The 16956-nt window shown below is 42.7% G+C and overlaps 1 protein-coding gene across 1 annotated transcript in view; it reads left to right on the top strand.

Moving 5' to 3' along the window:
- LOC143939584 (hatching enzyme 1.2-like) overlaps positions 1-16956 on the top strand; it is a 67711-nt gene that overhangs the window by 21171 nt on the left and 29584 nt on the right. Inside the window, exons 7-9 of the mRNA XM_077460979.1 lie at positions 12536-12617; positions 12709-12836; positions 15272-15381. Coding sequence (XP_077317105.1) covers positions 12536-12617; positions 12709-12836; positions 15272-15381 — 320 coding nt within the window. The remainder of the gene's footprint in view (positions 1-12535; positions 12618-12708; positions 12837-15271; positions 15382-16956) is intronic.

The following is a 16956-nucleotide window of genomic DNA, read 5'->3' as shown; positions in this document are numbered from 1 at the left end:
ACAGAAAAATAGAGAACCTGCTCACAATCTTTTGCTGGCTGTAATTCTGCCAGCAAAAGTCGGAATTTCTGAGCAAAAGCTCACATCTGACTTCTGCTGGCAAAATTTCTGATTGTGTGTACAGGGCATAAGAGTCTGCAAAAGACTTGAGACTGGGGTGGAGGTTCATCTTTCAGTAGGACAACAACCCTAAACATACAGCCAGTGATACAATGGAATGGTTTAGATCAAAGCATATTCATGTGTTAGAATGGCCCAGTCAAAGTCCAGACCTAAATCCAATTGAGAATCTGTGGCAAGACTTGAAGATTTCTGTTAACAGACATTCTCCATCCAATCTGACAGAGCTATTTTGCATAGAATGGGAAAAAAAATGGCACTTTCTAGATGTGCAAAGCTGGTAGAGACATCCCCAAAAAGATATGCAGCTGTAATTGCAGCGTAAGGTGGTTCTACTTCTACTATTGACTCAGGGGGGCGCCATACAAATGCCCCCCACACTTTTCAAAAATGTATTTGTAAAAAATGTTGAAAATCTATTCATCATTTTCCTTCCACTTCACAATTATGTGCCACTTTGTGTTGGTCGATGACATAAAATCCCAATAAAATACATTTACCTTTTTGGTTGTAACATGACAAAATGTGGAACATTTCAAGGGGTGTGAATACTATTTCAAGGCACTGTATATCCTGGTTATTTTTACAAATCAAACTCTGGGTAAACAGCTACACCTAGTGGATCTCTTTCAATACTGCCAAGAATTATTCCTAGAGATACCTGTACTGGAAGGGGTTGTAAGCCCTTCACCATTTCACCTTAATATATTCTATGCATTAAGGGGAAAAACACTTTTTAATGCAGCAGTGCCCCCGAGCCCCCCTTATACTTACCTGAGCCCCGAAATGTGTGCGATGGGAACGGCCACACCAGCTCCAGTCGGTGTCTTGTGTCCTGATTGGATAGATTGATAACAGCGCAGCCATTTGCTCCCGCTGCTGTCAATCAAATCCAATGGCGCAGGCGCCGGTGGGTGGGGCCGAGTCCAATATTCGTGTCTATGGTCGCAAATGCTGGACTTGGGAGCGCGCCTCCAAGGTAACCTCTTCGGAAGAGCGCTTCTCCCAGGGGGTTATCTGATGTGGAGAGGAGCCACGAGAGCCACCAGGGGACCCCTAGAAGACGAGGTTCACGGCCACTGAAAAACGAGCTGCACAGTGGAGGTAAGTATAATATGTTTGTTATTTAAAAAAACAATCACCTGAAATACAGGCCACTATTGCCGTGCTTTTTATTGATATATTTCTTCTCATAAGGACAGCACTATCTTTGTTTAATCATCATTTAGTATCTACTTCCTAGACTGAATAGCTGAGATGTAAATGCCAGTGATTGTGCATTTCTTGGCTGTGTTCACAAATGTTTTACACAGACCAGCCCCTGCTACAGCCTCTCACATTGTGATTGCTAAAAAGTTGCTAAAATGTTACAGTCTGATGACTGGGAGAGAAGAGGGTGAAGAAAATACTGAAATGGAGCTCAGAGATGGTGTTTTAACCACTTAACGACTGCCCACTGTATATATACATTGGCACTTTAAAGAAGGATATGTCGATAACTGCAGCAGGTGCTGCCACAACCGAGGAATCCATCTTTTCAGTGGGCAGTTCTTTTTTATGATAATGGTGGTCTCTGCAGCGGATTTGACACAAGATCCCAGTTATCGTGGCGGGAGAGGACCCCCCCCCTCTCGCCGCTCTCCCGCCGCTCTCCCGCACCCTCCGCCGCTTACTGGGGCCGTCGGTAGCGGTGGAGGCGATCGGGTCCTTCTTCTTCCTTGGTATGGATACAAGTAAGGGGTAGATGGCCCCCACCCATCTCCATACCATAGCAGGGCAGAAGCGATGTTAAAAAGTCACTTCCGCCCATACCTCTTAAAGGGCCATTTTTTCAATGTAATTTTTTCAAACGACATTTATTTTTTTAATTGCATTTAAGTCCAAATATGAGATCTGAGGACTTTTTGACCCCAGATCTCATATTTAAGAGGAACTGTCATGCTTTTTTCTATGGATTTTCTATAGACAAAGGGATGTTTACATTCCTTGTAATAGGAATAAAAGTGACCCAATTGTTATTTTTATTTTTTTAAATCAAATCAGAAGTGAACGCATATGTGAGTAGCGCCCTCATATGAAAATGGTGTTCAAACCACACATGTGAGGTATCGCCGCGATCGGTAGAGCAATAATTCTAGCCCTAGACCTCCTCTACAACGCAAAACATGCAACCTGTAGAAATTTTTAAATGTATGGAGATTTTTTTCTTTTTTATAATCTTTATTTAACAAAACAATTTTTTACAAATTTTTATACAACATAGACAAGTCCACATGTTTACTTTTCGTACCTATGGATTACAATCCGCTATCCCAATCAAATCATTGGTATATTCCTCTTGCCTATTATCAAATTTATTTTCTTATTGAATCCACATCCTTAACCACTAGAGACCCGCGCTATAGCCGAATGACGGCTACAGCGTGGACCTCCTTTGCGGACCTCCTTTGCCGGGACTACGCCTATTGACGTCGTCCCGTGCACGAGCGGCCTGCGCGCCCCCTGAGGGGCGTACGTGGCACGCTCTGTGATCGGTGAGTCTATGAGACTCGCCTGATCACTGATCCGAGCAAGGGGTCGATTCCGACCCCTTACCACGTGGTCAGCCAATGACAGCTGATCATGTGATGCAACGGAGCTGGTAAACGGCTATTATTCCTCCTCGTGCTGATAGCGCGAGGAGAAAAAAAAAGAGCCGATCACCGGCGGCCGTGATCGGGACATCAGTCCCGATCACGGCCAGCCCTGCCAGTGCCCATCTGCCCCCTGCCAGTGCCACCTCATTAAAAAATAAGTGCCCCCCGTCAGTGCCAGCCAGCAGTGCCTATAGTGCCACCCAGCAGTGCCCACAGTGCCACCCAGCAGTGCCACCCAGCATATCCGTGCCCATCAGTGTCATCTACCAGTGCCCATCAGTGCCCATCAGTGCCGCCCATCAGTGCACAGCAGTGCCACCTATCAGATCCACCTATCAGTGCCACATATCAGTGCCCATCAGTCCCATCTATCAGTGGTACCTATCAGTGCCCCTTAGTGCCACCCATCCGTGCCATCTTATCTGTGCCCATCTTTGCCCATCAGTGCCGCCTTATCTGTGCCCATCAGTACTGCTTTATCTGTGCCTATCGGTGCCACCTTATCTGTGCCTATTAGTGCCGCCTTAACTATGCCTATCAGTGCCCACCAGTGCAGCCTATCAGTGCCCACCAGTGCAGCCTATCAGTGCCCACCAATGCAGCCTATCAGTTCCGCCTCATCAGCGCACTTCAATGAAGGAGAAAAATGACCTGTTTGCAAAATTTTATAACAAACTATTAAACATGATTTTTTCTTTGTTTGTTTAGCAAAAAATAAAACTCCCAGCTGTAATTAAATACCACCAAAAGAAAGCTCTATTTGTGGGAAAAAGAATGATAAAAATTTCATTTGGGTACAGTGTCGTATGCCTGCGCAATTGTCATTCAAAGTGCATCAGCGCTGAAAGCTGAAAATTGGTCTGGGCAGGAGGGGGGTTTAAGTGCCCAGTAAGCAAGTGGTTAATAATATAATGTATCCATATTTCACACTCATTCATCTAGCCTCTCGCACCACCTCACTCCATTCTCCCCAACTTACTTGCAAAAAAAAAAAAAAACACCCCCCTTCTCCCCACTTCTCTCTCTCCTATATCTCTACTTAGGCCTCTGTCCTATAACTCCCTCCACAAAGACTGTGGGGATATTAATCTCCAGTTCTTCCTCCCATTTTTTTTATGTTATTTCCTGCACATTATTTTTTGAAACTAAATATTTATATACATTAGATAGAGTATATATTGGTTTCTGTTCTTTAAAAAAAATATTTTTTCAAGATCTGTTAATGGTCTGTCCACTATGCCCTCTTTCGTTAAAGATAGAATATATTTTTGGAGCTGCCGATGCTGTATCCATTTAACTTTATTTTCCATACCCAGAGTGAGTCTATTCTCTTCCATTATCTCTACCGACCTAGTATCATCTTTTCTCTGCTATTTCAGGAAGGTCCTTACTTCTAATGCTGGTAAAAATTCTGGGTTGCCGAAAAGAGGGGTCATTGGGCCTATATACGATGTATATCTATCCCCCGTCTCAGCAATCTATCCCATACTTTCAATGTAGATACAACCAGGAAAGGCATATCCTCCTTAGGGGGGCGATTTTCTCTTCTTGTCCATGGCAATGCTTTCAAACTAATGGCTGTGACCCAGGGGCGGACTGACCATTGGGCTACTCAGGCACTGCCCAAGGGCCCCTAGCCACTAGGGGGGCCCATCAGGGTTGCCAGCCTCAGTAAAACCAGGGACAGAATGTAAAAAATCTGTTTTTTTTTTTACATCTGTCTCTGAAATGTCCCTTACTGACATCCTTTTGGTCTAAAAATCTCAAGATTATAGCTGCCCCACCTCTCTAATATCTTCTCAACCAATAGAAACATGTCTGTGTATACTGTGTGTACATGTATTTGTATACTGTGTGTGTGTATTGTGTGGCCCCATAATCTTGGATTGCCTGGGGGCCCCATAATCTCCTATTGCCTCAAGTTTCACCCACTGTTTACACCCCGCACCGTGAAACCAATTCACAATCCTAGTTATAAATACTGCTCTGAGATATGCCAATAAATCCTTTTTTAACCGATTTAATGTATCTGCTAATTCTAGCAGGCTTACCCATCCAAATAAAACTTCCTATGGCCTTGCGTAGTTGATTCAAAATATTAGTTGAAGGGAATATTGGAATAGTCTGAAATATGTATAGAATCTTGGGCTGTATATCCATTTTTATAATGTTTATCCTACCCATCCACGAGAAAATCCCTCTATCGTATTGTTGGAGTGTCTTTATTATTTTTTGCATTATCGGGAGATAATTAAGCTCCTGGAGCGCCTATGGAGATTTTTAAGGGTAAAAGTTTGACGCCATTCCAGGAGCGGATGCAATTTTGAAGCGTGACATGTTGAATATCAATTTACTCTGCGTAAAATTATCTTTCACAATATAAAAAAAATATGGGATAACTTTACTGTTGTCTTATTTTTTTAATTCAAATAGTGAATTTTTCTCCAAAAAAAGTGCGCTTGTAAGACCGCTGCGCAAATACGGTGTGACAAAAAGTATTGCAATGACCGCCATTTTACTCTCTCGAGTGTTAGAAAAAAATATATATAATGTTTGGGGGTTCTAAGTAATTTTCCAGCAAAAAAAAAAATTGTTTTTAACTTGTAAAGTCTGAGTCTGAAAAACAGGCTCGGTCCTTAAGTGGCTAAAAACAAAAGCTAGAGCTTTTTGAAAAATGATTTCTAACATGTAGGCAATGGGGGAGATTTACTAAAACTGGTACACACAGAATCTGGTGCTGCTGTTCATAGCAACCAATCAAATAAGCTTTGATAATAAAACCTGCAAGCTGATTGGTTACTATGCACAGCTCCACCCGACCAATCAGAGGTTTTCTTCTGCTGCTGAATGAGGGTTGGGAAAATTACCTTTTTTAATACGGGAGTGGGAGACTGGTACTGGTAGTCGATGGGAGATTCAGAATAAGACAAAATAAGAATGTTCGTTAATTACGATTATTCGTTATGATGAAGTTAAAAACCCAGGAAGTCAGCAGAGCACAGGGATGGTCATAATGATAAATTCATCATAACGAATGTTCGTAATTATTACGAAAAGCTAACATACCTAATGAAAATTCGTATTTCATACGAATCCAAATAAAATTTCGGACACGAATTACGAAATACAAATTAATGGCTAATACGAAACGGAACAGAACAAAACGAAACAAATTTATTGACGGCGCACATGTCTAGAATCTGGTGCAGCTGTAACCATCTTCTAATCAGCTTCCAGGTTTTATTGCCAAAGCCTACCTGAACGAGCAGAAGTTAGAAGCTGATTGGTTACTATACAGAGCTGCACCAGATTCTGTATATACAAGTTTTAGTAAATCTCCCCCGAAGAGTTCATTCACAGTGGTGGGCAGGGGGCAGTAAATACCAGCGGCTCAGCCACCAATCCAAATACTTACAATACATCTGCATGGAGCTGTAAATATACTTTGCAGCCACAGCATTTTAAGCTGGGAGTGCAGAGTCTGACAGGCAGCACCACCTGTCAAACATGCCTATTGAGCGTAAGAGAGCCAAACGTCTCATCTTGCAGTTGCAAAAGGTAAGTAAATTTGCTGATCAATTAAAGGGGTTGTATAGTCAATTTTTTTACTTTGACCTATAGGTAAGCCTATAATAAGGCTTACCTGTAGGTAAAAAGAATATCTCCTAAGCCTGTACGGTTTAGGAGATATTCCCCTCGCAATGAGCCACTGATTTCAGTGAACACCAGATCTTGCTGGGAAGAAAACTCCCGCGCGTGTGCGTGGGAGTGATGACATTGCGGCTCCAGCCACTCACAGCGCCGGAGCTGCAATACCCGGAAGACACGCAGAGGGAACATGTCAGCTCCCTCAGTGTGGACCGATTGAGTTGCCGGCGCCTCGTTCTAAGGTAAGTATTTCATAATGAGCTAGAATGTGGTGCATACTAGCTCATTATGCCTTTTCCCTTAAAGAAATAAAAGTAAAAGAAGAAAAAAAAACAGACATTCAGGAAGCAAAGATAGCACATCCCGAACGCTTGTCAGACACTGCTATACCGTCCTCTGAAGAGTGCTTTTCAGAGGACGGTAGGCACAGCTGCAAGTCTGAAAGAAGCCTAATGCCCTATACACACTCGGAATTTTCGATGGAAAATGTGCGATCGGATCGCGTTGTCGAAAAATCCGATCGTGTGTGGGCTCCATTGGACTTTTTCCATTGGAATTTCCGACACAGAAAGTTTGAGAGCAGGATCTAAAATTTTCTGACAACAAAGTGCGATTGTTTAAATTCCGATCATGTGTAGACAATTCCGATGGACAAAGCGCCACGCATGCTCAGAATAAATTAAGAGACCACAGCTATTGGCTACTGGCCCATTTATAGTCCCGACATACGTGTTGTACATCACCTCGTTCCGAACGATCAGATTTTACCGATAATTTTGTCAGACCGTGAGCAAGACAAATTTTGGCACAAAATCCGTCTGAAAAAATCTGATGGATTTTGTTGTCGGAATGTCCGACCGTGTGTACAGTGCATAAAGGATACGCTGTATGTACTTTTAATTGATCAGTTGGCTCTTCATTTCTTCCATTCATCTAATCTCCAAATAGATCAGAACAGCCAAGAGCCAACAGATTATATCAGCCAGAATATTTTAGGATTTGAGTGTTCTGGTTCTTTTTTGGGGAAATACAGACTGGGAAGCTACAAGGCTGCATGTGACAATGATGGGAAACAAAGGAGACAATCTGGGAGTTACAGGATGAGAATCAGATCTCAGAAGTAGCCGGTCCCCTAACAAGGCATATAGTCGGGATCTGGAAGTCCGTCTTGTTGAGCGACATCTCCATTGTGTTACATAGAAGAACTTTTGCCGTTAATTAGTTCCCCCCACATTTCAATAGGCGCACCTCTATTTATAGATGAGTTTGCAGTGAGCGCTATACATAGTACAGGGTGATGGGATCTATAAACACCATTACCTCCATGGCTGGATGTGTAATGTGTGTCTGCTACAGAGCTGTGATAACACAGATTCTGATCACTTCCATTAAATGACATCACTTAGGAGGAGACAAGCATAAAGCCTTTAAATTAAACTGTATCCAAACCTAAGAACAAAAATGTCATATATTACAGATTACCAGTCCTTACATGTGATGGCTGCATTCGTTTTCCTTTTTTTATTTATTTTTTCAACTGTTGATCCTGCCAGTAATACATCTTCTGTCCTAATGTGACAACATTCCCCCTTTGCACTGTATCTATGGAACAGCAGCATTATCACTCCAGAATAAGACAATAGAGCACCCCCTCTGTTTTTATTTCACATAACATTGCAGGGGGGCGTTCTGTAGTTCTCAGAGGTGAACTGGGCAGGGCTGATAACAGTGCAGCAGAGGCAGAGTTCAGAGAAAGTTATGCCCCGTACACACGAGAGGATTTTCCGTTGGAAAAAACTTGGATGTTTTTTCCGACGGAACTCTGCTCAAGCTTGGCTTGCATACACACAGTCAGACAAAAGTTCTCTGAACTTTCGACCATTAAGAACGCGGTGACGTACAACACTACGACAAGCCGAGAAAATGAAGTTCAATGCTTCCGAGCATGCGTCGAATTGTTTCCGAGCATTCGTAGGAATTTTGCGCGTCTATATTTGTACACTTATTGAACTTTTTCCGACAGAAAAATTGAGAACCTGCTCTCAATCTTTTGCTGGCCAAAATTCCGCTACCAAAATTCCGACGGAGTGTACACACGGTCGCATTTTCCGACCCAAAGCTCTCATCTGACTTTTGCTGGTGGAATTTCCGATCTTGTGTACACGGCATTAGGCGCTCACTAGATTTCAGGCTGGTATGTTTTCTGAACCTATCAAACAGATATTAGAAAATGCTTTCAGTCTGATTTTTGGGCCAAAGATGAGTCTGTATTTACTATAATGACAATGGCAATTGTTAGTGCCTGGGAGGCAGAAGAATAAGGAGGAGTAACATCGATTTACAAACTGGGGTAATTTTTAACTTGTTTCTCTCTTCTGGTCACTTCAGAACATCTGTAGCTCAATTCTGCAAAGAGGAATAAGGGAAGGGGGCATAGGGAGTGGTGAGAGGAGTCAGAAGACTCACTGTAGTTCAAGAAATAGAAAACATGTCTTCTCTCTTGTTTGTTGGGCTGGTATAGTTAAAATTAAGCTGTATGTAGTCACCTATTATAGTAATGTTTTTACTAAAAAAAATATTTGCATGATACCAGGGATGGAGCTTGACCAAAATTTTTGAAAAGTGCCTATATTGCTATTAATATATATATTATATACTGGGAGGTATATATTATATGGAACTGGGAGGTATCATCATTTTCTACTAATCTCTTCCCACTCTGAATTGGGCAAAAAGCATCATTAATATATATATATATATATATATATATATATATTTTTATATATATATATATATATATATATATATATATATTAATGATGCTTTTTTGCCCAATTCAGAGTGGGAAGAGATTAGTAGAAAATGATCTTGGACAGGTGACCGGTAGATCACAGTCTGGACTTGCTGACCCACCATCTCATCGCATCAAAGTGCAATGCAGAGGGACTACTTGTAAAGTTGTAGTTGTAGTAGGGAGCAAGAGCCTCATAAGCCGGTACCTCCTCTGTAGTGCCGGAATTGTGATCATAGTGACCTGGATCTGTGATTGTCTTCACTTTAAATGGTGACTATCACCACAAGCCTGCATGTATATGCCCCTTTAAGTCCACTGTTTCCGGTAAGCCTTCACACAGTTCGTGGTGGTTCTCCTTGCAAGATCTTCTTTCTGTCATGTTCCCATTGACACCACAGTGATGTCAACTAATGCCGCGGTACTCATGACCGGACTTTCCGGCAGAAAAGGTCAGACAGAATAATTTCATCGGATATTCTGATCGTGTGTGGGCTGCAGCAGACTTTTTTTTTCAAAAAGTCTGATGGACCTAGAAATAGAACATGTTTTATATCTTTCCGACAGCATCAATTCCTATCGGAAAAACTGTTGTATGCTATTCTGATGGACCAAATACGATGCAAGGGCAGCTATTGGCTACTGGCTATTGAACTTCCTTTTCTTGTCCCGTCATACGTCATCGCATTTGAAACGAATGGACTTTGGTGTGATCATTTGTAGGCAAGTCCATTCAGTCGGAACTCCGTCGGAAACACCGTCAGAGTTTATTCTGACGGAAAGTCAGTTTGTGTGTACGCGGCATAACTGTTAACGTCCATTTACATCAGGAATTTTTGACTCAACCCTCCCCCTCTTGTTTTGTACACTCTTTTTCTTCACATTGGTTGACATTATTTATTCATTTATTTTTTGTTTTCCTATTGTCAAATTCTTTTTTGTTTTTACATCTCATTTGTGTTTTCACAATCACACTATGTTATATTTGGTCACGCAATTATTATCACTATATTATTTTAATTTTTTTTGTATATGTGAGCTCTGCATTTTATTTGTGGGTTCGACAAAGTAGTGACTCCGGGGGGCTGAATACAAATACACACCACACTTTTCACATATTTATTTGTAAAAAAAAAATTTAAAACGATTTATCATTTTCCTTCCACTTCACAATTATGTGCCACTTTGTTTTGGTCACATAAAATCCCAATGAAATACATTTACATTTTTGGTTGTAACATGACAAAATGTGGAAAATTTCAAAGGGTATGAATACTTTTTCAAGGCACTGTAGAAATACAAATGTGCTGCCTTTTCTAGCAGCAGGACACTGGCCGAATTCCCCATAGGAAGATATAGGGGTCACCAAGGACAAGCAGCTCTTATGAAAAGCCCAGTGTTGCCTGTTACAATCTTCTTGGTGGTGATGCTGGACAATCGAACCCTAATCACACCATCTAAAGCAAAGGTTTGGAGTAGAGATGCACTTTTATGTGACACTGGGAAGCATTGTTTTATAGGGCAGCATTATTTTTATTATTTTTATTATTATTATTATGCAGCACTTTATAAACTGTACATTCCCATCAGTCCCTCAGCCTCAAGGAGCTTACAATCTAAGGTACCTAACTCCCATACAGACACACACTAGAGCCAACTAACCTACCAGCAAGCCTTTGGAGTGTTGGAGGAAACCCACGCACATACAATACAGGGAGAACATGCAAGCTCACGCCAGGTAGTGCCATCGTTGGGATTCAAACTGATGACCCTGGTGCTACTAAGTGAAAGGGCAAACCACTTAAATGCTGTGCTGCCTCTAACATAGTATCTAGCCTTTATACCTTGCAGCACTGGGGTCTGCACTTCAAATCCCACTTAGGACATGATATTCATGGAGTTTGCATGTTGCCCCTGTACTGACATGTACTCATGTCATAAAGCATGCTGATGGCTCCTGTCCAAGCTGGCCGTAGTATGCATATTAGATGGGGGTCTTAGATTGCAAGCTCCTTGATAGCAGGGACTGATATGAATGTACTGTATGCAAAGCCCTGCATAAAAAGTATTGGTGTTCTATAAAAAGAATATGTTGGCACTAATTAAATGGCTTTCTTTGATTACAATTCATCAAACGGTGTTGGCTGTGTACCTGCTGGATTTGTGCATCTGCTTTTTACATAAATCCCCCGTTACCAATCTCAGACATTTTCTCTTCTTCCATTGTATCGGCAGCCTTGGCATGTGCATGGTGGTAGCAGCATCATCATTCTCTTCATATGGCATCCATTAGTGTATTACCTCTTTGAAATGGTGATGTCTGATTCAATTATTGATATTATTATAACCAGGGCTTTTTTTCCTCAGAGAATAGGTGCAGGAACTTCCAAGTCACCTCTTGTGTCCACCCCCTACCCACCTCCGAGCACCATTCCTTGGTTCCACTCCCTGCCCACCTCCAAGCACCATTCCTTGGTTCCACTCCCTACCCACCTCCGAGCACCATTCCTTGGTTCCACTCCCTACCCACCTCCGAGCACCATTCCTTGGTTCCACTCCCTGCCCACCTCCGAGCACCATTCCTTGGTTCCACTCCCTACCCACCTCCGAGCACCATTCCTTGGTTCCACTCCCTACCCACCTCCGAGCACCATTCCTTGGTTCTACTCCCTACCCACCTTCAAGCACCATTCCTTGGTTACACCCTCTACCCACCGCCAAGCACCATTCCTTGGTTACACCCTCTACCCACCTCCAAGCACCATTCCTTGGTTACGCTCCCTACCCACCTCCTACCCGCCTCCAAGCACCGTTCCTTGGTTCCACCCCCCACCCTAACCTCCGAGCACCATTCCTTGTTTCCACTCCCTACCCACATCCAAGCACCATTCCTTGGTTCCACCCCCTACCTACCTCTCAGTAATGGATACAGAATCAAGTATCACTTTGTGGTGCTAAGTAATTTGTATGTAATTTGTTAATGATAGGAAGTAAAATAGATCCCCTGTAGCCAGCAACAATGGAGCACCCCCAGCAACTCTGAACAGCTAGCAACAATAGACCTCTCCCACAGTAGATGTATCCCAGAAACTATTGTCTCCCAGTAGCATAAGAGTCACCAGCAACAATAGATGCCCCACCAGCGACAACTGACCTCCCCATCAACTACAGACCCTCCCCCTGTAAAAATAGATCCCCTCCATCAAAAATAGACCCTCCAGTATACCCAGCACCTCTTGCCATTTACATACATTCAGAGCTGGAGGTGCTGGAACTGCGTTCCCCATGTTCCTGCTGAAAAAAAGCCCTGATTATAACACCATTGCATAATTTCTTGCAGACAAGGAACGTAACTTCTACAAAATGAGCACCCAGAACCTGGGAATGCCCTACGACTACCTATCTGTGCTGCACTATGGCAAGTAAGTTCTTTAGTCATTTATCAAGTTCTAGGGAACAGGCTATCCAAAAATCTCAGGTACTCAGAACATGTCACTCATTGTTTTCTTGTAGATTTGCCTTTACCAATGATGCCGGGAAGCCCACCCTGGAACCAGTAGGGGACCCTCATGTTGCAATCGGCCAGCGGGTTGGGTTGAGTTCTCTGGACGTTGTGAAGATGAACAAACTCTATGGATGCAGTTAGGTTGAAAGAGCATGAAAGAGTTCTATAAGCTTGAAATACTTAAAGGGTCAGTCCACCCAGAACCAAGACTTCAGTTTTTGGTACAGCAGATGCCAGAGAGGTAAACTTGAGAGCTGAGTATTGAACACTTACATTGGTCCAGCTTGGCACGGTGTAGGTATGTATATCTCAGACCTGATGGATCACTGGGGAAGCTGACAATCACTGAAATATTTGGTGCTACTACAGTGATAGCCGCAATCTTCGAGATCCTTCTGAGGCTCTGTGCAAGCGGATTGCCCTCTGAACACGGAACACTGGGGCGTCACGCACTCATAAAACATCTATTTTTTTGAATAAATGCAAGGATTTATCTGATTGGACAAGGTAGAGAAAATAATGGCACTGTTCCTTTTCTCCACTTCGTCCAATCAGAGAACCCTTTATATTCATTGCAACAAAAAAAATACAAGGTGTTCTATGAATGGTGGCAGTGCCGACTGAGTGCCCCCCCCCCCCCTGTGGTCAGTGTGCAGAGTTCAGCTTTAAAACATCTGATAGCTTCTGTAGTTTCCTGGTGATATCTTACTGGTCACCTGCTGTGCCCATTATAGGGGGTTTCCACTTTACCTGAAAACATTTTTAATTATTCATTTTATTTTATGGAGAATAGAAGAGGATGAGCTGAAACACATAACGATCCCGGGTGTACAGGAAGATTGGGAGTCGGGAATTATTGTCGGGAGATCTCACTGTTAGGAGTAACCAAGACATTTATGAAGCCAGGGGCTGCCATGGCCCCCAAGGATACACTTAAAATTAAAATATAATTTTAGGCTGGACTGATCCTTTAAAGTGACACTACACTGGTATAAAAATAATTCTATTCAAGTATGTATTCATAGTTCAAAAAAGTCTCCAAATTCCTTTTGTAGCAAGATACCAGGCCTCCTTTAGTCTAATGAGAACCTTTAGAGCCAACAGCTGCTGACATCCTTCTAAGGTATATTCATGGGCGCCAGACACTTCTTGAATGCAAAGAGATTTTATTTCTCTTGAACAGAACTTTGGGAGAGAGGGTTTAGAGCCAGGACACCCTTAAGGTAGTTGCTATGTTATTTGGCAGACTCCGAGAGGTAGACAGCCAAGCAGGGAAAGGCATCCAGCAAGACACCACATCTGTATGTGTAGGAATGCTGTCTCCTATGGCAACAGCCTTAGAACAGTTCCTAACACAAGTTGTAACAAACTCCTTCACTTTCTTTACAATCACTTCTTGTAGGTTCTCAACCCACTGAGCTCCCAGTCTCTCCCACTAGACTTGCTAATTCACTGCCACCAAATTCCTTGAGCTCCTCCAATCTGCACTTTAGTATCTTCCTCAAGTGTCACCCCAGCCTCTCTGCTGGGTCCCTAGCTTGGCACTCCAGATACTTCTCCAAACTTCAGGCCGCTGGCCTGCTTGGTCCCTGGCATGAAACACAAGGCTGCTCTGCAAGCGCCACCTCCGCCAGCTCAGTCCCTGGCTTGGCACTTGCTGAAGTTCCACAATTCTTCACCGTCCCAGGTTGGTGAGAATACTGCTCCAGTACTTGCTTCAGCTACTCACTGTGGTCCCTGGTTATAAGGTGGTTGGTCCCTTAGTGGCGACAGCTTCCCCTCTACCTCCTACCAGGACAGGTTCTCCGGCCGGCAAAACCGTCACTTCTGGTTGGACTGAAAGTCGCAATCCCAACCCTGCACTGCTCTCCTGCTTCTGGATAGGCCCTCAGACAGCCAAGCAGCCAGATGTGCCTGGGATAGGCCCAAACTCCAGCCTAGCAGCATGGGCAATACAACAAACGTCCACCAAGACAGCCGTTCAGGTGGTACAGACTACTGATCACCTGACTCCACTGAAATATATAGGTTCTCCCAGCAGAGCAAGGGATTTTAGAAAACCCCTGCCCATTGGCTGAGATAACCCATATACTCCTAATCTGTCCTTGCTTTGCCCTTCTCTTATCTAATGTCACCACCAGGTACCAGGCCACCTAGTGGCAGAAGAGAGAAGTGCAGCAATTCCAGACTTACTGTGAACTCAATTGATCCCTAACAATGACCCAAGATAACTACACCTGGCAGGAAAATGTAGGAGCAACCCTGCCTAAACATCGGGGTGCTACACTTTTATTTTGCTGCTGTGAACCTCTGGAACTATAAAGGTGAATATAAGCAGCTGCTACTCATAGTTGTGCTGCTCACCACCATCTACCTTCTTACATTCATAGAACTTGTCTTCCCACTATCACTAAAGCATTGCATTCCGGGAATGTCATCCATCTGCTCCTGATCCATTCACAGAATGTGAAGCGGAATATTTTTAATATTTTTAATATTTTGGGTAAGATCTGTGGATGAAGTCTTGTGTATATTTCTGGACATAACGAGGCTTCTGTACTTTTATTCTAGATACGTGCGGCTTCCTTCTGCCGGATCACCGCGGTGCATTCTCATGGGACTCCAAACTCCATCCAAATGTCTCCACTTGTGTCTGGCTGATCCGGATCCCAGAAGGAAAGGTAACGGATAATGTGATTTACGAATGAAACGTATTTTTCACCTAGTTAAGGCTAAAAATTTCACAATTCAGTATTGCTCACTCTCCTTTAACGCCACTCTGTACCAGAACTCACTTACCTGCAAAAGGCAGAAAATGCATCCCAATGCCTGTCTGTGCCTACCAATACTGATCAGTTTAAAGGTCAATTCCAGCTAAAGCTTTTTTTTTTTTTTTTTTTTTTTTTTTTTTTAGGTTTTAATAGTTTGGAGAAAAATTCTCCTTTAGATCTTTAGCTTTATCAGTAACTATGTAGTGCAATGCCTACTTGAATGGAAATAAATGAAGGTGGATGTAAACCCATTTGTACAATTGTAAGCAATTTTTGACCATAAACAGCCATAAATAATGATTGGGTGTATTTGTAAAAAAAAAAAAAAAAATCAGCAGAGCTATTCTGCCTATGAAACTGCATGTCTTTGTGAATGGAGGCCAAATCAAATGTTATAAGGCTATTCTCTGTGCAGGGAAAATGCAATTAATTAAGATTTGATGTAAACCCACTCTCATCCTTTCTAAACTACTGCAATATTGGTTACCTAGACGGATATACATGCCTCCTGCATGTATACTTATCTGTCAAATGTCTCCCCTCTGTCTGCTATGAGACCCGAAAAACTGCAGATTCTGTGGGTGGGTCTGTTTTCCAGGGCTCAGTGGGTGGAGTCGTGATTTCAGTAGACTCCCCGCCCACCCCGCCCACCTCTACATGCACCTCTACAACATGCATTTTCTCCTGTGTATTTCTTACACTGAACTTCTGCTATGATCACTAACATCCAGTCAAAACCCAGAAAAGTCCCCACATGACTTCAGCATGCTAAATCACGCCGAGGTGTGGAACAGCCAATCCTTGCAGAGCAGCAGAAGAAAGGGGTGGGAGGGAATTAAAAAATAATGCATGTCTTAGAGATATGTAAATCACCTGTCACTCACAGCAAGGGAGAGGATTTGACAACGTTTTTCTCTGTTTGTCCTGATTTATCTCACTGAACAATAAAAGTTGATTGCTCAGAGCTGGATTAACTCTTTGTGGCAAATCTGGACTCAAATGATAGGAAATCTTATACTCTACATTATGACATAAAAATAAAAAAATAAAAACATTTGCGGGTTTACATCCACTTTAAAAAGGAATAGAGTGAATCTAGAAAATACTGCATTATTGCCACTAGTTGGAGCTGTTTATTATAAAAAATGATTTACTATGATCATTGGCTCTATCTAATGGCCATATTTGTGGTATTGTTTTGAACCTATTTTGAATCTATTCTGTGTGCATAAAAAACATTTGAACCAGAGAGAAAATAGTCTAATATCAATCGATTTTGTCCCCATCTGCACAGATTGAATGTACACGCAGTTTCACGGCATGAATGTTCATTTCATTTTGTGGTCTTATGATCTTCCCAATGTAATTCCACTCTTCACTGTCTGATAGTTGAGCAGCACTCAGTTGCAGCGCTGTGGCGTGTCCTGCAGATGTCACAGCGGGATAATCCCTTCCTTTGCCCTGGGTCGGCTGCATATCTGACAT

This window comes from Lithobates pipiens, unplaced genomic scaffold (genome assembly GCF_037356315.1).
Source record: "Lithobates pipiens isolate NorthernLeopardFrog02 unplaced genomic scaffold, aLitPip1_a1.2 Scaffold_10, whole genome shotgun sequence".
NCBI lineage: Eukaryota > Metazoa > Chordata > Amphibia > Anura > Ranidae > Lithobates > Lithobates pipiens.
Note: the sequence above shows the minus strand (reverse complement) of the source record. Positions and strands in the feature narration are given on the sequence as shown.